The sequence below is a fragment of the Sander lucioperca genome, chromosome 15, assembly GCF_008315115.2.
Source record: "Sander lucioperca isolate FBNREF2018 chromosome 15, SLUC_FBN_1.2, whole genome shotgun sequence".
Classification (NCBI taxonomy): domain Eukaryota; kingdom Metazoa; phylum Chordata; class Actinopteri; order Perciformes; family Percidae; genus Sander; species Sander lucioperca.
The window spans coordinates 26,702,802-26,728,720 of record NC_050187.1 but is presented as its reverse complement, the minus strand read 5'-3'; the positions used below and the strand labels follow the sequence as shown (position 1 = coordinate 26,728,720).

Below are 25,919 nucleotides of genomic sequence, written 5' to 3'. Positions count from 1 at the left end.
TTGCTTGTATCATAATGGCTCACAAAGCAAACCTACCAAGATGTACGATTCCTTTAGTGTGACAACATAGTCATGCCATAATCACTACTGAGTTCCTCTTTTTTAACAGAAATGCTGTATTTGGTCACTGATTAATTCTACTGTGCTGTTAATTCGGAACATTAAGCTGCGGTTAATGAAACTCAACACTTCCTGCAGATGCTTCACAGCAAAAAGTCTTCCAGGGAACAGAAGGGATTATGCCCTCTGCGCTACAGAAGGCCTGTAACATGAAGCAGACAGAGGAAGTGTGGAAATGCAAGAGTTTGCATTATTTGATCAAGTATAATCAAATATAAAGCATGGGAAATGGGAAATAGGAAATAAACACCTGTCTCTAACAAGATCTCAATCTCAAATAATATATAAATAATATTTATTTTACAGTATTCTAATTTCTGTTTACATGCTCCTAAATTAATGATACAAGCCAAAAACACAATGTCAAATTGTTGTGGGCTGCGATTCATTCGTAGTCAATTGAAATGCAGCACTATTGACAGGTCAACAGCAAACCTGTCTCTAAAATCCTAAAATGGTCCCTGTGGGGTTTAACATGTCCTTGGTGGTGGGATTGAGTGCCTCACATTAACACAACCTTGTTAAAGTGTTGTGCTCTCAAGGTCACAGATGCTGTTTCCTGTCTGACTTGATATACATCCTCCTACTAGACAGACACAGCAAGGATGGCATGAGACAAAGATTATTATACGAGTTGCTAGATTAATGTGTGACTATACACTCTGATGACGAGGGCCGTGGACCCCACGGTCCAGGCGGCGGCAGTGGGAGAACCGAACAGAATGACACACCAGCCAGCAGCTCTGCCTGCCTCTTTTCTCTAGTCCAGCTGGAATCCCAAAAATGTCTGCTGTAACTAGCCCTAGAGAGAGCAACAAAGGATTCAACATACTGTTCAAAGAAAACAGAGGAGGGAAAGGGGAGAGAGAGCGAGAGAGGTGAGGCATGAACAGAAAAGAGACGCATAGATGAAGAAGAAAAAGACCAGCAGAAAGTAGAGTAGCAAAAGGAGTTGAGACATGATGAGACAAAAAGTGAGACAAATGAGTTGACGGAGAGGGAAACAACATGAGTCTTAGGACAAGAAGCATAGTCCAATCTGTGGCTGCAACTAACAATTACTTTGATTATCATTAAATCCGCAGATTATTTTCTGCATAAAACCATGCCAGTTTCCTGGAATCCAAGGTAATGTTTTTGAATGTCTTGTTTTGTCTGATAAAAAGTTCAAAATTCAAAGATATTTTATTTACATGACAAAGAAATGGGCGCAAATTCTTACATTTGAGAGGATGGAACCAGCAAATGTCTGGTATTTTTGCATGAAAAATGAAAATTAATCGGTTAACATAATATAGCCGCAGATTATTTTCTTTCTATCAACTTATCGATTAATTGTTGCAGCTCTAGTCCAATCAAATGAATACAAAAAAGGGAGAAAGCCAGCAAAGGAAGTGGGAATTTTTGTTTAAGGACATGGCATGCATTAAATCGCCCCACACACACTCTGTTGATGAATCGAAAGATGAATGTAAGATCAAATATATGCAGCCTTTTTCTAGATACTGAATGTTATATGAAACGTTGCCAGATGGCTGTCTAACCTCACAATATTCTACAAAAGCAACAAAGCCACATAAAAACATGAGCACAATGTAGCCTCCATATGTTAGTATAACAATTACTAGAGAGTCAAATTATGTATTTGATAGTCTACAAAAGACCAACTAGGTCCAGGGCTTAAACCAACACATGCCATTCAGTGTTGTCCCTCCACACCAAAACTCTTCTACAGAGCTCATTGGCCGAGTGTTTTTGTGTATGCATGAAGTGTTGAAAAGCCAATTCCATCATAAAAGGGAAGTGATGATTGACGTAGTGAGGACTACATCCTGTGTATGTGAGCCTACAATGTGGATTTACTGTAATGTGGCCTTGAGAGAAAAACAGGCTTTGCATTCAGTACTAGATCCATAGTCACTGACTCATAGGTTTAGGCTACAGCTTTATGGTAGCCAACCACTGGCAAGCACCCTCTACTGCATGTTATAAGCAGAAAAAATAGGCAGATGAAAATGCTGGAAGCGAGTAACATTCACGTTCTTTTATACTCTCTCGTCAGCCCGTAGAGGATAGACTGACTGGTTCACCGAATAGGCCAATGAGCCAGCACGGGTCTGCAGGATTGGCAGGAAAACAGAGAATTCAACTGGACAGTTGTCACTCTGGCAAAACTTTAATTGGCCCCCCTCTTGCTGAGCGGGAAAACTAATTGGTTTGACAGCACTGAGGAGGCAATCTAATTGGCTAGGTAATGTCAGTCATAAGAGGGTGCGGGGGGGGAGGGGGGTGGGCGTGGTGCCATCTGGGTGTCAGCAAACCGTTAGATAATCCTGGGGTCTCTCTTCTCCTCTCTCTATGCTCTCCCATGCTGCTACGATGACAACTGCTGCCAGCCTGTCTGCCATGTCTGCACTAAAGCTGTACAGAGACGTTCACACAGCAACACTACTGCTTATACTACAACAGTTGACATCACCAGTAAAAATGTTAAATACGTTACTTTAGACGGACCGTAAGGGTGAGTTTGTGAGAGACAAAAAACATGTTTTAAGTGAAATAATTAAACCATGTTTAACAAGGTTTTGTGCACACATTAGCGTGCGCCGACTTTCATCTACCGATGTGTGTTTATCTTTGGGGTTATATCATCCACTCTGGAAGTCAATTGTGTTTCTTGGCTGCTGAGAAAAATGTTCTCCAATGGCAGTGTCATCAGTGCTGAACACTAGTTTTTTCGCCGGTGTAAACAGTAGCTACTGATGGGAACACCAGCAGAGCCTTTTTAGCACGAACACATCAATAACAAGCAGCGCAATGCCAACTAACACTCACTACCAAATATGTCAAGCTGTCAGAACAGAGGAAGTGAGGAAAAAACTAAATTAGTAAGTGAGAGTGTGTTTGTGGGAGCCCAAGATTGGAACGGATACAATCCCTGTTAATTAAGAAGTTGGAAAACTCACCTGTGGTTTCTAAGCTACTTTTAATGAGTAACAGTGTAAGAGAGAGAGATGAAGAGAGGGAAAGAGGCATTATTAAACTCCCACGTACAGTAATTCTTCCAGTCAACATACAGCTTTACATGTGAACAAACTTTGGATCATGTGGCCTGTTTCAACTACATTTCTGTATTGTAATACTGAATTTATACATTCAGTTAAAAATGAAAAGGGCAAGGAATAAAAGATACAGCATATGTCTTTGATGACTGCCATCATCCAAAGCTCCCTGCTATAGCTGTTTAGATGCATGAGCTGTAACATAGCTTATGATAGTCTACTTTAGTTAGCTCAGCTTACTGCAGGTTTCCACGTGGTGCTTGTAAAGTGAGAGAGGCAGACAAAAAGCAGTCTCACCAACCAACATAACATCTGACCAACACTGTAGGCCTTTTGTGTGGGAGGGTGGCTGGGCAAGACGACTACCAACAGCTGCCTCAGTCCAAAAGAAATTGCACAGACGAAAAACACCCACAGATACACATACCCCCACAGAAAGGACACGGACACACACACACACACGGACACACACACACACACACACATATACATACACACACACAAATATAAACACAGAGCTGGCTGTGACTGCCAATCCCCGACATCCTGTCAGGCGATCACTAAGCCAGTCACAGTTAATTTCAGCTCAACTCTGGCTGTTCTGTACAGGAGCACTCAACACACCACAGAAAATCAGCTCATTCCATTTATGTGCAGACACAAATCCTACCGAGTGCCTGGTCAAACATCTCAGTCTTAATGTGTAGATCTGAGGAATTGCCATGTGGTTTAATTTGTCTTCTGCAGGTCACCCTCTGGCTTTTTCTTTGCATATATTCCCGGTCATGTTTAAGGTTTTTAACCATTTTGGTTAATCATTTTCTGTCTTGCTCATGCTTCCAACCCTTCCCCCCTCATATCCTTCCGGTTGCTTTCCACTATACAAAGTCCCATAGGGGAAAATGCTCTAAAAATACTGCTGACTTGTCTTGTTCATCATTTTGAAGAGGCTGTGTGTGGAAGATAAAAGACGCTCTTCTCTAACTGAACCTGCAGCGGCCTCCTTAAATGCTTTTCGGTTTTGAAGGATTCCTCTGAGAGTGTTCACGCAGCGTGGAGCAGTAGGAGGAGAAAAAACAAGCATGAGAAAGAGAGTTGGAAGATGTAGTTGAAACCTGAAGGTAGGCTGCTTAATGAAGTGATGCAGCCAGGCAGCAGGAGATCGAGGACAGTGGAAGAGGGCAGAGCAGGAGGAAGACGACACCAACTAGAGACAGGAAATGGCCTATCAGGGATAATCAGCTCCTCATGCAACACAGCTACAGCTTAACCCATCTAAAGACAATTAACACTGAATACTAAAGGTATACTCTGCACATGTAGAAATACAGAGACAAGCTTCCCTCTACCGACACAATTCTGCCAATCTAACCTTGGAATAAGAGATACACTGAAGCGAGGGGACACAAGAAGTTGCCCTATGAAACTGCAACACATAATCTCTTCTGAGGTGAAAATCAATTCCACTGGGAGCCGGCTTGGTTGAACGCTCCTCTGACAAGGAAACGGGAGGAGTAAATGCTGACAGTGTGGAGTGTGGCATTAGCGGAAAATGTGAAAAAGCAAGCGGGAAGTTGCAGCTTTAAGCCAGACAAAGGAATGGAAAGCTGTCTTCTCTGTCATGCTATATGTTAGGACGTTACTGGAAAGACAGACAGATTCAGACAGACAGACAGACATCAAATGCCTCATCATCTTCAGCATCCACCCTCTCTCTGTCTCTCACTATCAAGAAATCTACCAACACATCTATTTTGTTCACTTAAGGCTACTATTTCAATCTGCAGCACAGCAGGGTGAGCTCTGTAGTTTCCAGGGGCGGGTTGTCTTCCAGTCAGCTGCAGATGACAGTCTAGGGTGACTAAAAAAAACAAGGCTACTGGAAGTTGTGGAGCTGCTTTGCTGCCTCTTTGCACCAGGGATGCTTGGGAGTAAGCCACACAGCTTCAAGGGATCCTGACAATAACTGCCTGCAAAGGTTTCTGACAGTCTGACCCATGATTGCCCCAAATAAGGTCCCTTTGTGCTTAGCCTACATTCACTTCAGCAGACAATTTCAAGTGACTTCTTATAGAAATACTTAATTTGCTCATGTGGGGATGCCCCAACTAAAAGCCCCAGTGTATCATTTGTTGTATCTGGTCCACACGCACTGACCCATTCATTGAGCAAACAAAATGCATATCTATCTAACTATTGAAAGTGGCTACTACATCATGCAGGTTTTGAAAGGTAAGCTACATACATCTGTTAACAAGCAAAAGGTCTGCATGCTCCTATTTGGCCAATCCTGTGACACTATGGTGGTGCAGGGGATAGATCTGTCACGTTTCTAAATATGTGACAAATTACTTACATCTCAAGCATTATCTCGTTCAGGTAAATCCCATCCACTAATTCAATATATTCTGATAATTGGGTGCCATCGACCAATGTCGCCTGCCCGACTGTCTTCACCTGGAAATAAATGAGACAATGCAAATAGGTGTTAAGACAATCAATAAGCATGCTTTCACAGTGCAGGGCTGTTTAATTAGTGAGCTTAATACACATTTGAATAGTTAGCTACAGTATTTAGGGAGCTTACCCAGCAGACCAGAGGCGTGAGCATAAACTGCTCCAGCAAAGGGGTAAAAACCTCGCTTTCCATATTTTCTAGGACAACTGGCCCTGTTTAAAAATGTGCACTCCTTGGAAGAAATATGCGTTTGTTTTGGCTCCACTCATGTAGTTGATTTAATTAAATCGACGCTCATGTTGGCCACTGAAAAACCAGGTCCGGGGTTTCTCGGAGATATTCGGGGAGGAAAAAACGTTTAATCCACAATCGTCTCGACACGACCCAGCTGTTTCAGATGCCAACGGCTGGGCTTGGTTACCTCATGGGAAGGGAAATTCACATCGTTTTGTTGAACACCATTAGTTAAAGATATTCTCTATTTTAGCGTCCGCTGGTTTAGCTAGCTATCTACAGAAGCGAATAGACTGACTAGCTACATGAGACCTGAGACAGGTATGGTTTTGTGCTAGCTCTGGGGGGAAAAAAAAGGACCGTTACTGGCTCAAGATCTCACAGAGGGAAATCTAACGTTAAGGGGAAATATTCCCCCGAGACGACTAAATAAAGGAAAATATCCAGAGCGGAAAAAAATCCAAAGGTTTAAGATCCCGGTCCCCGGTTACTCCTCGTATTAAATGTGAAGTTATTTCTGACCGGTTACATGTCTATCCCCTGTCTGCCTCCGTTCAAACGCAGCATAGCCTACTAATGAACAGAGGGAGTTGACTGAGACGATGACTGGAGGACACTTAGTACCGCCTCCCTTTCTGTCTCTCCTCTGCATCTCCCTCCGCCCCTTTTGCTCTAAAAGAAGAAGAAAAAATAGGGCATTGATCAAAGCATCCTTTTCTTTTTAGATGAGTGTGTTCTTAGAAAACACTAATCATCGAGTACAATTAAATAATTTGTTGGAAAGAAGGAAATGTTTTTAAGGAATGATGTAGACATAAATGGGATGGGAATAAGTTTGGGTGCAGCTAGCTAGTCCTGTAATTTATATGCTATGGCATACTAAAATGCTCTGCTTATTTTATTCCTTGGCAAGTAGAAATACTGGGGTCCATGCATACCTTTTGTCTACATTTACAGTACTATAGGCTATACATAAAAGCAGCAAGGCAAGTAGGCTACTGACACCTGGTGGGTAATGGACAAAGAGACTACTATAAATGTACAGTAAATGATTTGTCTGTGAGCTTTATCCAGATATTAAAATAATTGTCCATTATAAGAAATTGCTCTTATCACACTGGCACGGTGTGTGAAATGCATGATATCATATCCTGTTTGACAAAACAGAGGGAGAGTCTCAACAGTGTTGGCTATCATGCAGGATGTAAAGGAAGTACTAAAGGAATCCATTTATGATCATTTATAGGGAAATTTCAAGACGTTACCTTGAGCTTTAAGAAATTGTAATTATCATTTTTCTGCCATTGTATGGACCAAACAATTAATCAAGAACATAATAATAAACTGAAAATAATCAGCTAGGTTGACACCACATAAAAAGGGACTGGATGTTTGGTAGTCTTGTATTGCCAGACCTATCTCCACAGCGCTGCGGAGGAAGAGATGTTTTGTAACTATTCCAAGATACCAATATACCATCTAAATAAAAGCCAAGTTGAAATTTGCAAGAATTAAAATAAATGACAGAACTTCATTCAGCAAGAGCATATATATATATATATATATATATATATATATCTATTCTGTAATGGTGACTTACAGTGATATGCATTATACAGCTATTGACCACACATTTGAAAGAACAAATGCATTAACTTTAGTTTATACCAGCAACCAGCTTTTTTAAACGCATATTTCTTTTAGCTGCATCAGTAGCACGGTAATGACTGGATGATAAGTCCAGACCCACAGTCATTCACATGACACTTAATCAACAATTGATGAATGGCTCTGTTGGTGTGAATTCGGAGCAGAGGCTGTATGACCAAATAGCCAATTAAAACACAATTACTGATTTGGGAGCTGGGGACCTGGGTCACCTCTCAGGAACAAACAGATCATTGTATGTTACGCTAAAACATTTAATAAGCACATTTCAGCAGCAGCTCTCTTGGACAAACAGAGGTTCTCATTTGCATTTAGAATAACGGTCGCTGTGGTTGGTGCTTCAGCTTGAGGCTACACAGTATGAGATCCTGACTAGACCTGTTGTCTCTTGTTTTCTGCAAAACGTGTTTAACTGGAAAGTTGTACGGTAAGCTCAGTGAGGACACATCAGGAGGTCACAGCATGAAGTGCAGCTTCTTGAATGTATGCCAAAATAGCCTACCAAAAAAAATATAAAACTATCAAAAAAGGGATTTTATTTTCTCTTTTTATTGGTCACTAACAATGAAATCTATAATCTAAACATTAAATATTAGGCTCTGCCTTTAACTCATGGCAAAAATGCTCATTAGATAAGGAGAAGCTTCAAAGTAAGATATGTTTTAAAAGATCATGTCTGACTATCTATGTCCACCTGTCTCTATAGGTAGAATGCTGGTAGAGACTCTACTACTTTCTATAAAACCAAATGTGTGATGAGTCTACCAAATGCTTGTTTTTGTAGAAATGACACATTATCACATATCTTGCATTCATTCACTTGTTTTATAGCTAAATTTATTTATTTTAAAGCCTCTGAAAATGTAGTTTCAAACCTTAAAGTTAGCCTATGTATTTTTGCTGAACAGCGGCCATTGGCCACAAGTGAGAGGGTTCATAAAGTCAGCAAACTGACTCGGTAATATGCTTTTTACAGCATTAGCATTAGCTAACATTATCCACCACATACACTACTGGTCATACCAGACAAAATCCTTGACTGTATTATAGAATAGAATAGAGAATAAATGTGTTTCATTGCTCACAAATTAAACTTTCCATTTGTAGGAAGAAGAATGTATTGTTTCTTCTTTCAAGTTGCAAAATTTATTTTTCTAGACCAGTACATGTTTGGGCCTTAGTTATATTATAAGGGTTTAACCTTCAAAAACTCAGCTAATCTGCCGACAGTGTGGGTGTGATTTTGTCAGATTTGATTGACAGTGGTTTGGCAACATAAACAAAACAGCCCCACATATGCCATCACATTTTGATTCAAATGTGGCTAAATCTGGATATCTAGAGATGCATAAATGGGACATTACTTTTATGCATTGAGTCCCAACCATTTTAAACCAGTGAGAAGAGCAGAAATCTCTCATGTAAAAAAACAGAATTCAGCAGAAAATATTGTGTTCATATAGAACACTGTTGCTCAGAATAAGAAGCTGATTGAGAAAATAGGTTTTCAGGGCTTTTATAACCAATCATTCCTCTGCACATTACTCCCACAACAATTCAATTTCCTCTTCAGAAATCAATGAAGTTTATCTTATGAGGGTAATTTGCTTCAGAATCTACTCAAATCAAATCTTTTTTAAATCAAATATAACCCTTTTTTGTTGCAAGCCACACACATCCCTACTAACCCTATCACCCCAACACATGATTAAACACTGACGCAGTTAATGAATACCTTTCAGGGCTTGGGTAAAGTGCCTGCTATTCCACACAGCAGCCTGAACACAATTATGTTCAGCTCAATTACTATGGAGGATTAGGTGGATATTTTGTATAGCTCAGTGTTTTTGTGATCATGTTTGTGTCCTAGCATTAATTTTGTGTTAGTGTGGGATTCATTAACCTTGGATTGAACAGAGTGCTTCTGCCCTTTTAATCAAAATCTATTATTCATGACGTTTTAAGAAGCTTTCTCACAAAGCGGCATCCACCTCCACCTAATGACTCAGTGATTATACAGACCCACAGCAGCATTCCTCACATACACACTCAGCTATGACAGCAGGCCAAACTACCCAGAGGAAACCCACAACCGCCTCTTTTGGCTCAAACTCCACAGAACCAGTGTACAGAAACACATGGAAACGTTTCCTCTAGATAGTATTAATCCAGCCCAGGGATAAAAAAAAAAAAAAAAACTATAACCACAAATCAATTGCTCTAAAATTCCACTACAGAAAAATAATTATCTCTCTGAACAACCAAATGACCTTGCAGCTCCTCTCAGATAAAATTATTTTTCTGTCTTTTTTATAAGACTGCAGTTTCCTGTTAGTTATTTCACTGGAATTTACAAGTGACCACAAGCATTTTGATTTGGAGCTGTGCTGATGGCCTTGAATGCAGGGTGGGCTGACATGCTGGATAGCATTTTTGAAGTTGTTACCGTTTCCTCTTTCTTTAAGTAACATATAACCAGCATTGACTTCCCCTAATAATGTGATTTGACTAATACTACAGGTACAATGTATTTGATAAGGAGAGTTCAGACCCCAGATGTTCTTGAGTAATTCTCATACAATAGGCCACATGCACAAGTCAAAACCAAACAGCATATCACCAATATTCTGAGTAAAAGTGTATTTTTAACACATTGAGCTTGAACGAGCTTATATGGAGTTGACCAAAACCATTAGGAATCATACTCTGAGTATCATTATTTTTCATGATAAATTGAATGCTAATGTGGTCATTAGTTGTAGAGATGTATCTTGCTATCTTGAGCAGACAGATCAACATTACAACTTACTTAGACAAGCCAGCTGTAAATTCAATTCTTCATGAAGACAAAAGCAGCACAAAAAAATAATTTTACATAGATCTTTCAAACATTACTCCTGCCTTTAGACTGACTAAATAATTTAAAGGTCTGAACTCTTTCTTTGCAGCGGAGGCTACTTTGGCCATCCTCTCTGTCTCTGCTTGTCTCCATCCTGTACTGCAGCTATGCGAAATCAATGCCTGACATTCAAATCTCTGGTTCAAATGATTAAAGCCCCCTGTTGCAGAGGCAAAGCCTAACTGCATAACATTAAAGGGCAATAAAGGTGTGTGTGTGTGTGTGTGTGTGTGTGTGTGTGTGTTTGTGTCCCAACCCTCTGCATCCTGTAAATTCTGATGCATCCCTTAACTCAGAGAGATAAGTGTTTTCTCTCAGAGACATAGAGGTACATACCGTTATATCACCATGATAGAAATTCAATTCCCTTTTCTCCCTTCTCAAACACCAAGCTGTGCTTTATCTAGATTGTTTATGAGCCACAGCAGAGTCAGAGGTTTTTAAGATGAGCCTAAATGACTGCTCTGGATTCAAGGCTTGAGACCAACATTTAATCAGCTTTTTGCAGTCCGGGCCTTAAGGCTTTGAATCACTCTATCTGCCCTTTAAGATCAACAACACTGCAGGGAGCCAATATTTAGGAATGTAGGGGTCAGAGTTGTAATGAAACAAATTTAAGTTACTCTTTGTCATTGTGAGACAAAAATCAAATAAACACTGATTTTGTTATAAATACTGTGGAGATTATTCTCCCAGCTGTAATATTTCTTCATGTTTTAAACATGAGTTGTACACTCTCTGGTACACTTTGATTTCTGCCAACTACACCTTGTAACTGTTAAAAACCAATACATTTGGTTTCATCATAACCATTGTTCTTATTACTAAGACAATTAATGAAAGAACATGTGTCTTCTCTGTGTCTCTGTCATATATTGTTTGTGATTAATACTTGTTCTTTATTAATCATTGAATCTTACTTAGATTTGATTGATTAGTGCTGCATCATGCTTACACGCTCATCTATGAATCATCATTCTTATCCAGACACTGTGTCTACACACAGTGTCTGTGTGTGTGTGTGTGTGTGTGTGTGTGTGTGTGTGTGTGTGTGTGTGTGTGTGCAAATCCTGAACCCTGAATTACACCCATTCTGCCAACATGGAGTGTTACCATAGAAACGAGGAGATGGGTTTATTCTCCCCATGCTAGTGAGTCTGACACACATAGTACAACACACACACACACACACACACACACACGCACACACACATTATTATTATGGGAGCTTTTTACTGCTGAAGCTAACCTGCCACTGAACTGAAAGTGTATGGAGAGCTGATTTGTATTGTATTTTACTGCAATCTAAAATGTGGAGTGTGTCTTATACTTTCAGTTTTCAACTGTTTTTGAAAAAATTGACTCTATGCGCTTCAAACAATCAGTTCATTTAACTGTCAGTACATCAGGCTCCCAGTAAATCAGTGACCTTGTTTGCGGATCAGACAGTGAGTCCAGAAGTTAGCCTAACAGCCAGACAGCCCTCCAGCCAGTCAGTGAGCCAACTCTAACAGTGGGGTTGCTGCAGTTGTTATGGCAACAGATGAGTGTTAACAGCATCTCTAACACTCTCTGGATTACTTTCGCACATGCATACACTTGCACAGGCACAAACACATGTACACACTCCAGTTAATTGCAGGATTTCACACAAACTCACACCCACTTTCCCATTATTACCAAGGTTTCTACTAATGTTATCTTGTTTCCATGGCTCCAGGACACACTGAGATCTCATTATTATTATTACCAAGCAGAGCCAAGGACTATTAGTGCACAATGATCATACAAGGATCATAAACAGCTCAGTGGAGGATACTGTGTTGCTTTTCTTGACAACGCTTTTCTTTTCAGAGAATTTTCTCATGTAAATGTTCATCGACAAATATAGAAATCAATTAGTTATCTGTCGACTGTCTGACAATCTATATATCAATTAATTATTAATCGATCAGACCCTTGAAATTATTTGGACCAAGCTGTGTAAAGAGATTATTAATCAATTGTTGTTGTTGTTGATGAGAAGTGATATTCAAACATTTCAACAACCAAGACTAACTAAAGAACCCTAAATCTCTCCTGTGTGTTACTGTGTTACCTTGGTCGCTTCAGGACTCAAGAGAGAAGTGCTTTTCTGATTTTCATGCTGTGTTGTTTCAGGAGGTGACAACAGGACAGCCTGCATGAGTGCTGCACTGATGTTTGTCATGAACACACAAACACACGCACACACATGCAGAATTCACACGATTTTTAGCAGGGGTGAGAACTGAAGTTTTTCTGGGTCCTTGGCAACCAGACATGTCTACGTCTTTAAAGGCAGATTATCTATCATCCTATTTTTTGTAACTCATTTTACAATTTTTTGTTTGATGACTTATGTTTACAAATTTCCATCAAGAGTCATATTGGAATTGCCTGCATTCATCTGTTCCTGTGGTGGAAAGACATATTTCCATTTCTCCTGTGTGTCACTGAAAAGCCAGTAATTGGATCCACTGATATGGACATGCATAAACTCGAGGGAAGCACCGTTTAGACAGCTCATAGTGACATGAATTGGCAACGCATGATTTTCTTTGTCACAAGCGTGGTAATTACATTACGACACATGGCAAGGTTCCACTCCCTCATAACAAAGTAGAGCCGAATTCTTCCACCACAGCTGACTTTGAACTTTCATTAACTACTTTCCCTTGTGGTAGATTAAACATTATGTATGTAGGGGCTAGGCTATGTGCCTGTTGTGGTAAATCAGATATTATGTTGCTAAATAAACACTCTGTTTAAAAGGCCCTTGATGTTTTATCGATGTGTAGGCCGTAGTTGATCTAACTAATGAAAATAGTGGCACAACTTAGGCTATTGAAAATGAACTTCATTTCTAAATTATTTATACAGTATAGTATATATGATGTAGGTATTATAAAAGGGAGGTGGTCGATCATAAATTTTCCTACATGCTGAAAGATGTTCTTTGTGAGGCAATCCTGACACCTAGTGGTATAGATTTCAAATAGCATATTTGAGGCTTAAGCACGCCTCCTGCTGCCAGGCTACTTCTTCCAGACATAGTGTACATTGTTTTAAATGGGCAATTGGGTTATATTGCCTGTACGTATAACATATTGTTTGTTTTTTGTTTTACAAGTGGTGAATACAGTATGAGCCTATGACAATCCAAGGCTACTTGTAATATGGAACCATGGAACCTGTAACGTTATCTATGTAAAGGGGTAACATGTTTGACACTTCTCACAGGTATAGTAGGCCGAAGCTGAACGTTTACAAACCTAGCATTAAAACTGCTTAAAAATGCGTTTAAATTGGACAAAAACGCATGGAAGAGATACGATAAAGTGGATGCTAATTTAAGGGAATTATTCTAATATTTTGGGGCACTCTTTTGAGCTTAAATTAACCATATTCATACGTTATTTAAATTCATTAGCGGTAGCGTTACAAACTTCCCCTACTGCTACAATAATTTAACACTGCTAATTTGAGGTCAGATTGGATTTAAATCACTCAGATAACTCTTGCAGGCATATTTGAGAAATACGGTAGCTACGGAAACTTTTGATGTTACACACTCACCTCGGCCTGTCGAATCAGGAGACGCGTCTCTACAACGTCATTCCGTACATGTGACCAAAACTGACATGGAAGCCCCCATGCGCACATCTGAACTGTAAAGGCACTGACTGCTAACCGGATCGTTTTCTTTGTTTTGTTTTCGTGTTTCTTTAGATATGAGGTATTTGCTTCGACTGGGGCACTCGTTTGCCCGCCTTCATGTCCGTTTATGTCACCAAAGTGTTTACAGTAGCCATACAAATCCACGAAGACTGGTAGTGGACCTTGGCGAGAAGTGAGTTGACTTTCCCTGTTTCCTTTCTCTTCCAATAACTGTTAACACGCGAGACATGGTTTTTACTTCTAGCTAATTGTTTCTGTACCTGCTGTCAAAGTGTATCCGTTGCTTTGGTATCCTCGCTTTTACTCGTGTAGCTCTTAGCCAGTGCCAGAACAGACAACTGGGATGTGTTGGTATCCAGAACACACCGTTACATATGTCACCTTACTGCATGCAAATATAACAGTGGTTTTAGTATCGGAGACATTTTGATGTGATGTGATGTGGTGTTGTTGTTTTTGTAGGAAACTTGAGATCTCTTCAGGGAGGTTTGCTAGATTTGCTGATGGATCTGCTGTAGTAAAGGTACAGAAGAAAAATGTCAAAAGTTACACCAATAGAAAATAATTGGTTACACCAAACAGGTGCATGGCAGCAGTGATGGAATGTAACTAAGTAAGCTACATTTACTCTAGTACTGTACTTAATTACAATTTTGACATACTTGTACTTTAACTTGAGTATGTCCATTGTATGCTACTTTTTACTTCTACTCCACTACATTTTAGAGGGAAGTATTGTACTTTTTACTCCACTACATTTATTTGACTTGTTATATGATATAATGCAGTACTATACTAGTAAAAGTAGAGCTTGTGTAAATCAGTGTGTCTCTTTACTGCTTAAAATGTCCAAATTCATTCTTTCATGACTTCTTCATGAATAGAAATAAAGTGTGCTGTAGGGCTGAACTGGGCAGTCCCAGATGTTTGATGCTATTTGTGAATTTTTCATGTATTTTGTGGTAACCTCTTTCTCTTTGAAGTTGGGAGATACCTCTGTGATGGTGACTGCTGTGAGCAGAGCCAAGCCTTCTCCATCTCAGTTCATGCCTCTTGTGGTATGTTCTCGAACATTACAGTAACATTTTTTATATTTATATTATTATATATATATGTTATATGTAATATAAATGGATTTGGTAGAAGAATCGTTAAGTATACAGAAAGTGTAATCCAGCCTGTCACCGTCAGTCGTTGTGTGCACCAGAACTGGAAACTAGAAAGAATACCTTATGAGACCTCAGTATATGATTAGGGCAAATATTTCTGAATGAATGTCCTCTTTGATTAACAGGTGGACTACAGACAGAAGGCAGCTGCTGCAGGTCGAATCCCCACTAACCATTTGAGGCGAGAGCTGGGCACCACTGATAATGAGATCCTCACCAGCAGACTCATAGGTGAGTTGATAAAAATGTGTCTGGTTATATGCATACCCTTAATGTAGCAGGTCTGTGTGCTGATATTGTACTATGACTTGAGTGCTTTCACTAACAGTTCCTCGTGTTTCTGTTGCTCAGACAGATCGATCAGACCACTGTTCCCTCCTGGTTACTTTTATGATACTCAGGTCAGTTCAGTTTGAAATTGTTTTCATCATTATGTGGTAATAGTTTTGTACTCTTTTGCTTTTTGAACAAAGATGATAACAATGTGCATCTTTGTCTTCCAACTTTTTGTGTATCGGTATGTTCATGTCTCCTGTAGGTCCTTTGTAACCTGCTGGCAGTAGATGGTGTCAATGATCCAGATGTGCTGGCTATTAATGCAGGTGAGATAAATCTCAGCCATCCATGTTTTCCACAGAGCATAGATATTTTTAGATCCTTAGCTAAAACAATGTTTTTCTTTCGTTATAGCTTCTGCGGCTCTGGCCCTGTCTGACATCCCCTGGCATGGACCCATAGGTGAGGAACACACAACAGATTTAGGCCTTTTTTACACATTTTGATTTATTGACTTTAAATCCTAGTTTTCAGTTGTCTGTTTAGTTTCTATTCCTGTGATATTATTGTTGTACACTTAAACCTAGCTCGGGACTACTTGTGTCTGTGTTTTTTCAGGTGCTGTGCGTGTGGGCATGGTAGATGGAGAGATGTTGATCAACCCCACTAGGGCAGAGATGACTTCCAGCAGTCTTAATCTGATTGTGGCTGGAGCCCCCTGCAGTCAAGTGGGTAAGTTGGCAAACACTATAACACTCGCAGCAGAAGCTGACGTGTTTATTTACTGAAATGTTTTTTTAAAAACTTGTGATAACACGATACGAGTAGTTCACTTAGTATTCGTACTTTTGAGCAAACACATCATAATGCCATTAACTAACAGCTGCTTATAAAATAAGAAAAGTTACAATATAATATGAAGAAAAAAAATCTGTTATTAAAGTGTCTATTTTTAATGTGTACAGTTGTGCAGGAATATGCAAATTATTGTCCAGGGGATGTAAATGTTCACAGTAAAAGTATAAGTAAACATTGTGCAAATTATTAAAGAAGTAGGCAAAATAAATGTGATGTCATATGTTGGAATAACTCCTTAAGAATAGGAAGAATGCTACCTTAAAATGTAATAACACCATCAAACAATATAAGTCATATTATTGCTACACCATCAAATGACAATGTTTTACACCTTGTTGTGTTTGACAAGTTATTACTTAGTTATTACTTACTAGTTTGCTTCATGATCTGCTAGGAAGCAGAGAGCTATCATCCTCATACATAGTTTTTCTTAGGCGTAGATGTCAACACCACAACTATGAACAGCATCTGCAATTGTCAGCTCAGTGTTGCATGTTATTAATTAATTTTCTGTCTATTTGATGGTAGCATCATAAAACACTTCTTTAAAGGTCCCATGGCATGAAAATTTCACTTTCTGAGGTTTTTTAACAATAATATGCGTTCCCCCAGCCTGCCTATGGTCCCCCAGTGGCTTGAAATGGCGATAGGTGTAAACCGAGCCCTGGGTATCCTGCTCTGCCTTTGAGAAAATGAAAGCTCAGATGGGCCAATCTGGAATCTTGCTCCTCATGAGCTCATAAGGAGCAAGGTTACCTCCCCTTTCTCTGCTTTGCCCGCCCAGAGAATTTAGCCCACCCATGAGAGAGAGACATCATGGCTTTCAAATGAGCAAAGTGGCAGTTGGTCAAGGCCACACCCCCTCCCCCCCCCTCCACCTTGCCCCTCTCCTCCTCAATAGCTACAGACACAGAAATGGCACATACTAAGGAAAGCTCATTGTGGGACTGGCTCTAGTGGCTGTAATTCTGCACTGAGGCTGAATTTCAGGAAAGAGACTTCAGATACAGTATTAGGGGACCACTAAGGTCTCCAAAAGCATCCAAAGAGCACCATGTCATGGGACCTTTAATGTGACTCTGTCTGCCAGTGATGATTGAGGCGTCAGCTGAGAACGTGCTGCAGCAGGACTTTTGCCATGCAGTGAAGGTGGGAGTCAAACACACCCAGCAGATCATACAGGCCATCCAGCAGCTGGCGCGAGAACAGAAGGTCACCAAGCGCACCCCCATCAGGGTCTTCTCAGTCCCGACTGACATGGTGGAGCATGTTCGGCAGTAAGACCAGTGAACTGTTTTGTATTCTTTCAGAGTCATAAAGAGACAAATATCTTTTACAGTATCATCACACTTTTAAACACTCCGTGCATGGTACCCAAAACAAAGATTAGTTTGTACAGTTATGCACATCAATGGGAAGCAGTTTTCTCTCCTTATACCTCGGCTCAGTCCTCCCCCTCTGGTCGAGGTTGCTTTTTTAGTTAGTACCTTGCATGTCTTTGTTCTCAAGACAAAATGCCTTAGTTTAGGCAATCAGGCCAATATTCATTCAGTCGAAGGTTACATTGTACAGAATTCAGAAAGGGAAGTTAACATGACATTAGTTAACATTACATGTGCATGATCAAAAATAATTTCCCAAAATGCATTCTATATAAAATTGTCTGTAAATTAGAAAAGAGCTGGCACTATTCAGTAATGGCTTTACCTGTAGTACTGGGGACCTTAAGCAGTATCTGAGCTTTATTTCTCAAAAATGAGTGACAAAAATAGGACTCGTGTGTTTTAGATGTTAGTAATGACTTTTTTTGTTTTTTTCTTCCCTGCAGATTAGCTTCCAAGAAGATCTATGCTGTTTTCACTGATTACACTCACGATAAGGTAAAGTCTGACGTCTGTTCCCCAGGTGTTGACTCAAAGTTATCTCTGTTAACCATCTCTTACTGCACCACCTCATGTGGACATTTTGAACCCATCTTAATAAGTATTCATTTTTTGTTTCCTTTAAGTAATTTAAAGCAGCTAAAATCACTGATGTTTCTCTTTTCTGTGATGTGACAATGTTGATGTACCTTATCTCTTGAACAGTATCAGTAATATACTTATCATGTTGTCTTAGATTTCAAGAGATGAAGCTATCAACAAAGTTCGACTAGAAACTGAAGAGGACCTAAAAGGTAGATCATCTTCAGTATTTGTGTTGCATATAAATCATTTCAAGTTAGCTGATTTGAATATTGTTGCAACCCCCTTCACACAATCATATATTTATTACAGTTAAATTCAGATGGGTCTGTGTACTTAATTTGTGTTCCTATCTGTCAGCTGAACAGTGTCAATTGATGTTTCCCGTGTGTAGAAAGATTCCCTCAGGCTGAGCCCTTTGAAGTCATTGAGTCTTTTAACGCTGTGAGCAAAGAAATCTTCCGCAATTTAGTGCTTAATGAGTACAAGAGGTAAGCACTGCCTATGGTAAAATGAATGTGTATTCTCAAGACACATGGTGTGCCTTTGTAACTGGATTGTTTTAATAGATGTGATGGGAGGGAGTTGACCGCTTTAAGAAACATTTCTTGCGATGTCGACCTCTTCAAGCCGCTGCATGGCTCAGCTCTTTTCCAGAGAGGACAAACACAGGTAGGTACAGAGCAGGAAGGCCACAGAAGCTTAATTTGAAAGATATGTTTTGTCGAAAGAAGAACACTATTATGCCCAACTTTGATGGAGGTATAAGACTGGTGTTGGTATTTTCTGCAACTGAAAGATAATAATAATAATACTAGGTTTGATAATGAATGCAGTAGTAGGAGGGGAACCAGTGAGGCTCTTTGTTCTGAGATTATTATTTTTTTTTTTTACTGTGAAACAGCGCTCAATTTTTTTAAACAAAGAGAGCTCAGTCCTCGTCCTCTTCCTTTTTATATAGGTGCTGTGCAGTGTTACATTCGATTCCCTGGAATCTAGTATCAAAGCAGATATTATCACCACAGCTTTGAGGTAAAGTCATCACTTATTTTCACACATGAAACGACACATTCATACTGTTTACAGTTCAGAGTTGGCCCTTCCAGAATATTTAATATCTGTCTATATCTAAATGTCATGGCACTAGTTCGGTCCTATATGGCAGCCTAAGTTACCCGCACAGACTAAAATAAAAGTATTTGAAAAGACTATTTAACCCAGGTCTTTCCTTCATTTCCTTTCTACAGTGGCATCAAATCCAAAAATTTCATGCTTCATTATGAGGTGAGTAAAATCCTGTTTTTCTTTAAAAAGTCACATTGTTTGCATGGTTGTGTATACTTTTGTTTTCAAGGTGAACTTAAACTCAGCATTGCCTTTAATTTCAGTTTCCTCCATATGCAACCAATGAGATTGGAAAGATGGGAGGCATCAACAGAAGAGAGCTTGGACATGGTTTGTGTTCAAATTTACATCTTCTACTTTTAGTCAGTGTCTGCTAAGCACTCATTCCCTTTAAGAATCTTCTGGACAAAGACTGTGTGTGTTTGTGTGTGTATTTGTTCATGTTTGTGTATTCCCAGGGGCCCTAGCGGAGAAAGCTCTGAGACCAATTATTCCTAAAGACTTCCCTTTCACTATCCGGGTCACTGCTGAGGTGCTGGAGTCAAACGGTGAGCGTGGTGACACAGTTTTTGAAGCGTATAAACACAACAGGAAATGTGCTCATTGTCTGGCAGGATGTCTCAGGGAGGAACATGGGGTTACATTGTCTGATTGCCTCATTTTCCCCTTCCTCTTCCTATTTCCACCTCTTTATCTCCTCTCAGGATCCTCCTCAATGGCTTCAGCATGTGGAGGCAGCCTTGCTCTAATGGATGCAGGTACTGGGGTGGGACTGCATGAAATAGCTTCTTTACAATTTATAATCTCTGTGTGTAGTAACATTATTTATATTTATTATTTTGCAAAACAGATTCATGTTTTACCATAAGTATTTAGGTTTTTTTCTGACTTTCTTCTCTGACTCTATTCTTATTATGCTACTCCAAGCAAATTAAAGATGGGTAGATAGGATCGCTAGGTTTCGTTTTTATTCACATTTAATAAAGTGCAATTGTGTGATAATATGTTGCTAATGTCCAAATCTGTGTCTCCCAGGTGTGCCCATCTCCTCTGCTGTGGCAGGTGTAGCAGTTGGCCTCATCTCCAAGGCCAACCCAGAGAAACCTACTGAGATCCAAGACTACAGATTACTAACTGATATCCTGGTACGTACAGTGTGTGACCAACCATTTATAACTGCCAGGCAGAAAAAAAGAGTGTAGTTATCATCATGTTGAATATGAAAGGTGCCTTTTTTTTTAGATTAGATAGTGTTGATAGATTGAAAAGGGGGGAGAAAGGGGATGACACGCAGCAAAGGGCTGCAGGTCGGATTCGAACACGGGCCGCTGTCAAGGAGACGTCGCCCCAGCTAACTTGTTTTCTTAACAGGGAATAGAGGATTACCTTGGAGACATGGACTTCAAATTGGCAGGAACAAACAAGGGCATCACTGCTTTACAGGTATGATAACTCATAGCAAGTCTCTAAAATAAAATAAAAACAGCAGGAAAAGTAAAATGTACCTGAAATGATAACGGTTTTTCATAGAAATATTTCACCCGGCCCATTTTCAGTGCTGTGTAAGTATAATTTGGTGCTGTGTGAAACATTAACTAAAAGGCTTTAAAAAAATGTAATATTTATTATAAGATACTGCCACTTCTCTGACTCGAGGGATAGAGAGTGTCGAATGCTGTACAGATTGTGAAGTCCCTTGAGGAAAATGTTGTCTTGCTGACTTGAGCTTTTAATGCTACTTTAGGTTTTATCCTTAGATCCATATTTTATATTCTTTTACACTCCTTTATTTAACCTCCAGGCTGATGTGAAGATCCCAGGTTTGCCTCTGAAGGTGGTCATGGAGGCTATCCAACAGGCCACAGGTAAGCTCAGATGGCAGTGAAACTGAACATTTTTTACACTTAAGAATGACGTGTGTAGACATTTTTGGTAACTTGATGGCCTTTGTTCCAATATAATGTTCCAGTGGCAAAGAGGGAAATCTTGAGCATCATGAACAAATGTACAGCAAAACCAAGAGAGACAAGGAAAGAAAATGGACCTGTTGTTGGTAAGTTTTGTGTTTGAACATTAATTTGTGTATGTACATTTTAAAGAAAGAGGTACACACTTGGACTAGGTCAGAGAATGGTGTGAGAAGTGCTCTGATATAACTAGTAACTACGTGTAAGACTAGTTGAGTTGGATAAGTAGAGATGATGGCTGGACTACTGTGTGGGCCATGACATTACGATGATACTGCCCATCAAGCCAGAGGGACAAGCCACGGCAGTTTAACCTAAGCAGATGCAATGTAGCTAGAAGGCCGGGTTTAGTATAGGGAACTGATGTGTGTGAGTTTTAATCTTTCTTCAGAAAATGTCCGGGTGCCTGTTTCCAGACGAGCACGCTTTGTTGGTCCAGGGGGCTATAATCTTCGCAGGCTACAAGCTCAAACAGGTAACAAGTAATCTAATGTTCATATTTAATCAGAAAACCAACCAGGAACATGACTCAATACAGACTCCTTCATAACAAAATGTTGAAACTATAAATAGTTTTTTCTTCTTGAGGTGTGACAATAAGTCAGGTGGACGAGGAGACTTTCTCTGTGTTCGCTCCAACACCAGGAGCCATGAATGAAGCCCAAGACTTCATCAGTGACATCTGCAAAGATGATGTGAGTCTCCACCACTTGAAGGGGCCTATTAAACACTGTATATTTAGAAAAACACATGTTAAACCCATGATAAAAGTACTGATAAGTACTTTATAAAAAATATCACCTTGCTGAAAAAAAGTCTGACTTTGAACATAAGGGTTTGTGTGTGTATGTTCGTACATGTGTATGTACTATACTGTATGTGTATGAACATACACGTGTATTTCTGTTTTGTGTTGCAGCAAGAACAACAGCTAGAGTTTGGTGCTATCTACACCGCCACTATCACTGAGATAAGGTAAACCAAAACATTGGGATGTTTACTGTTAAACGGTATTTGATGCCAGGCATTAGCACACGGTTTGAACATGTTATCTAGAGACATGTATTTATATTTCAATAGAAATCAAACTATGGTTAAATCAAACTTTTTAGCATTCAAACTGCTTCTGAAGCCTTTTGCTGCTCTGCTTCAGGGACATTGGTGTGATGGTGAAGCTGTATCCCAACATGAGTGCTGTCCTGCTGCACAACTCACAACTTGACCACAAACGGGTCAGTGAATTTGCCTCTGCATACTGTTTGCATGTGTGTCCATGTTTCTGTGAGTGTTTGAGAATGAAATCACTGCTAAAGGTAATTTCTTTTGTATTTTCCTCTTTAAGATCAAACATCCAAGTGCTTTGGGTTTAGAGGTGGGACAGCAGATACAGGTAGGTGTCAATAACGACTTTGCTGTCCAAAAGTAGCCTCCTGTGTTTACATACTGGGCTTATTGTCTCTGACTGGATTTATGCTAACAGGTCAAGTACTTTGGACGGGACCCAACAGACGGCAGAATGAGACTTTCAAGGAAGGTGCTCCAGTCTCCTGCTGCAACTGTCGTCAAGACACTAAGTGAGAAACAGAGCATCTCCATGGGTTCAAGCGACACCACCAGCACCGATTTGTGACACACCAACACAGCAGGCTACCTTCTGGATTTGCTGCCAAGGTGGATTTAAATTGAGTAGATTTTGCTACACAATGGTTCTGTTGAGAAACAAGAGCATCAGATCTGGTCACAAACTGAACCCAGAGGTTTACCCTGCTGCTGTGGGTATGGAAGTTATTAAACTGCACTACACTGCAGCTCATCAAATCCTGCCATCATCGTGCTTCAGTGGATATGCAAAGGCTTCCATTATTGGTATCCACTATGGCACTGTGTCCTCTAAGCAGCCAGGATCAAGATATGGACAAAGAATGCAAAGTGAGAGTGAGAAGTGTACAGTTTTTTTTTTTTTATATATATATATATATATATATATTCCTTGTATGTTAGGGTGCATTTACAGGATATTTAAGTCATGTATAAATAAAACAATGACTGGTTGCTTTGTAGTGTAAAAATACCCTGCACACATAAGAAACCAGACTTTAATGTAGCCCAACATTCAGATGCTAACAAAGAAATACACTTAAGTGCCACAAATTGTTCTCGTAGGGGAAAAAGGTAAATATAACCAATCAAATCAGTATTAAACCAGGTTTAACACAGGTAACAAGATAGGATGAAGAAAATAAACTATAAATGTTACCCAATTTTGGTTCCAGGCAATGGCCCACACTATTTTAAGTTTGAAGGCATCATCCACCCACCCTGTAGCATGCCTAGTTGTTTCACCGCTGTAATCATAAGTAAAATGGCTGACTTTATACATAGATGCTGTAATTCCGGTCTCGGTGGCGCAACAAAGACATATACAAGGACCTCATCACCAATTTTACGTCACGTGAAGATTACTTGATGTGTGCAGGGATCAGCCAATGGTCTAAACAATCTGATGGTGAAGAGTTTCCGACATCCATGAGATGTGCAGCCGTGAGACTCAGGAAATTTGGGAAATACCCATGTCAGGAGCTGCTGTGTCCCACTCTGCCTGGATCTGGTGCCCCATTGGCTATTTATGTGATAGACTTTAGAATTGTTTACTTAAATAAGAACGTAATTATTTGGCCTCTGGCAGAGTTTGTAGTTATATTTATAATTCTCAACCCTAATCTTGTGGCAGAAATATGCACCAAATTAATATTGAATCTCCATAGGGTGACAATTGAGACAATTTTAATACAATTAATTAAACGTAAATGCATATGCTCCTCCATTTCTTCCATGCTCAATATCTGTACTAATAATCTGAGGTGGTATGTATATCATTTGTGTGTTTGTTTGGCTTGCTGGTCCGATGGCAAGTGCGGGGAACAAAGATGAATGTCAAACTCTCTGGTCCTAGATGTTTAGAACTTAATAAATTCATTAAAACATAATGTGAAGAACTTATTTTTGTATTTTAACCATTTAAAATCCATTGGTTGTTAGGAATCCCAGCCATAGGTGTATGCAGGGCCACAGCTGACCCTGGTGGAGACATGTATGAACTGTATTTCCTTCAATACTGCAATAGTCTATAATCTTGACGTTCCACTTCCGGGATTGCTCTGATGCCGCAGGAAATTCCGCCGGATGTATGTATGTCCGTTTTCTTTCCGCTTTCTTTGTGTTGAAATTCTAAACTCCGGTGGATTTATGAGGACTATGGTTAACTGCTCCTCAGATCTCTGCATGGTAGATTGAGACTGCTAGCTAGACTATCTGTCCAATCTGAGTTTTCTTTGCACAACTATTTTACAGGGGCTCCATGCGGAGTTTTGCGCCGCCCATGACGATTGTGATTGGTTTAAAGAAATGCCAATGAACCAGAGCATGTTTTTCTCCCATCCCGGAATGCTGTGTGGACTAGCCAGACCCTCCTTTGCTCCGCAGCGTGTGGATGGTCTGGCAAAGCGAGACTAGCATCTAGACTAGCAAAAATCTAATTAGTTTTTATTTGTGAAAGGCTAGTTACAGTTTTATTTTTGTTTCCCCTGATTAGGCTACCAAGAGCTTTTAAAAGCCAAAAGTCTTGTTATTGTTCTCTGTGTGATTTCAATAGGCCTAGATTCAATTTTTATTTATTCAATTATTGACATAACATGGTAAACAAACAAAAACAGAAAATGCCAGGGGATTAGCGAATTCGCCCCCGATGTTGTCGGTGCTCGGCCCTAATAATAATCCTATCAATTTCAATATCGATTTAAGTAGGGACTTCACCGACTGACGGTGTCGGTGCCTCGGGCCATAAACTGTAATGTAGGCTAATGTTTGCGTAATGCGAAGTAATACATAGGCTATATCTGTATGTAAACAGGGCCCAGTTGTTCAGAAAGTTTAATCTGGATCAGAATGATCCAGATCTGGAAATCCCACGTTTTGCTATCCAGGATCAGGCAATCCATGTGTCACATGTACACATCACAATGTAAGCTATCAGCTGTGTAAAGAACAACAGGTAGAATAGCCAGCATGGGGTCACCACCACATAATACCGGCCTGTATTGTCCTGCACAACATCGCTACCAGGTGCAATGTCCCTCTCTGTGATGATGTTTATGATGCACCTGAACCTGTTGAAGACACAAACCAACCCCCGGCGTTCTCTCAGAATGAGGGACTGACTGCATGTGCAATAGCCCACGGGATGCGATTGTTAGAAACTACTTTTGACTGGTTCATCTATGATGGTTATGTCATTGTTGATAATTAATATACAGTGATGATTAATGACAGTGACAGTTAGAATAAATATATTATTTTTGTTTGATATTGACAACTGTTTGGGGGATTGTTTTATAGGACAAACTCATACATTTATTTTACT

General features: G+C 39.8%; 2 protein-coding genes across 7 annotated transcripts in view; one reads left to right on the top strand and one right to left on the bottom strand.

Annotated features, from left to right (window-relative positions):
• LOC116061712 (girdin) overlaps window positions 1-6,467 on the bottom strand; it is a 70,254-nt gene extending 63,787 nt beyond the window's left edge. For all 6 annotated transcript variants that reach the window (XM_035992377.1, XM_031316023.2, XM_031316025.2 and 3 more), the window contains exons 1-2: window positions 5,770-6,467; window positions 5,539-5,639 (exon numbers count right to left, since the gene is read on the bottom strand). In XM_035992377.1, the coding sequence (XP_035848270.1) occupies window positions 5,539-5,639; window positions 5,770-5,832 (164 nt within the window). In that variant the 5' untranslated portion in view covers window positions 5,833-6,467. The remainder of the gene's footprint in view (window positions 1-5,538; window positions 5,640-5,769) is intronic.
• A 7,584-nt stretch (window positions 6,468-14,051) lies between these two features.
• LOC116061748 (polyribonucleotide nucleotidyltransferase 1, mitochondrial) lies at window positions 14,052-24,486 on the top strand. The gene is made up of 28 exons (XM_031316089.2): window positions 14,052-14,312; window positions 14,603-14,663; window positions 15,124-15,198; window positions 15,435-15,540; window positions 15,661-15,710; window positions 15,848-15,911; window positions 16,000-16,047; window positions 16,204-16,317; window positions 17,534-17,720; window positions 18,272-18,323; window positions 18,562-18,619; window positions 18,802-18,898; window positions 18,977-19,079; window positions 19,369-19,439; window positions 19,655-19,691; window positions 19,796-19,862; window positions 19,991-20,080; window positions 20,237-20,290; window positions 20,568-20,677; window positions 20,904-20,975; window positions 21,334-21,397; window positions 21,502-21,585; window positions 21,891-21,974; window positions 22,088-22,194; window positions 22,419-22,474; window positions 22,653-22,731; window positions 22,842-22,889; window positions 22,980-24,486. The coding sequence occupies exons 1-28, from the start codon at window positions 14,194-14,196 to the stop codon at window positions 23,127-23,129; spliced, it is 2,307 nt and encodes a 768-aa protein (XP_031171949.1). The 5' UTR covers window positions 14,052-14,193; the 3' UTR covers window positions 23,130-24,486.
• The last annotated feature ends 1,433 nt before the right edge of the window (window positions 24,487-25,919 follow it).

What these genes read in the sequence shown, in the direction of transcription:
- LOC116061748 (XM_031316089.2), top strand. Translation starts at nt 14,194, where the DNA reads ATGAGGTATTTGCTTCGACTGGGGCACTCGTTTGCCCGCCTTCATGTC. An exon ending in GTAGTGGACCTTGGCGAGAA is followed by an intron (nt 14,313 to 14,602) that starts GTGAGTTGACTT and finishes TTGTTTTTGTAG; the next exon opens with GAAACTTGAGATCTCTTCAG. An exon ending in GCCACTATCACTGAGATAAG is followed by an intron (nt 22,475 to 22,652) that starts GTAAACCAAAAC and finishes GCTCTGCTTCAG; the next exon opens with GGACATTGGTGTGATGGTGA.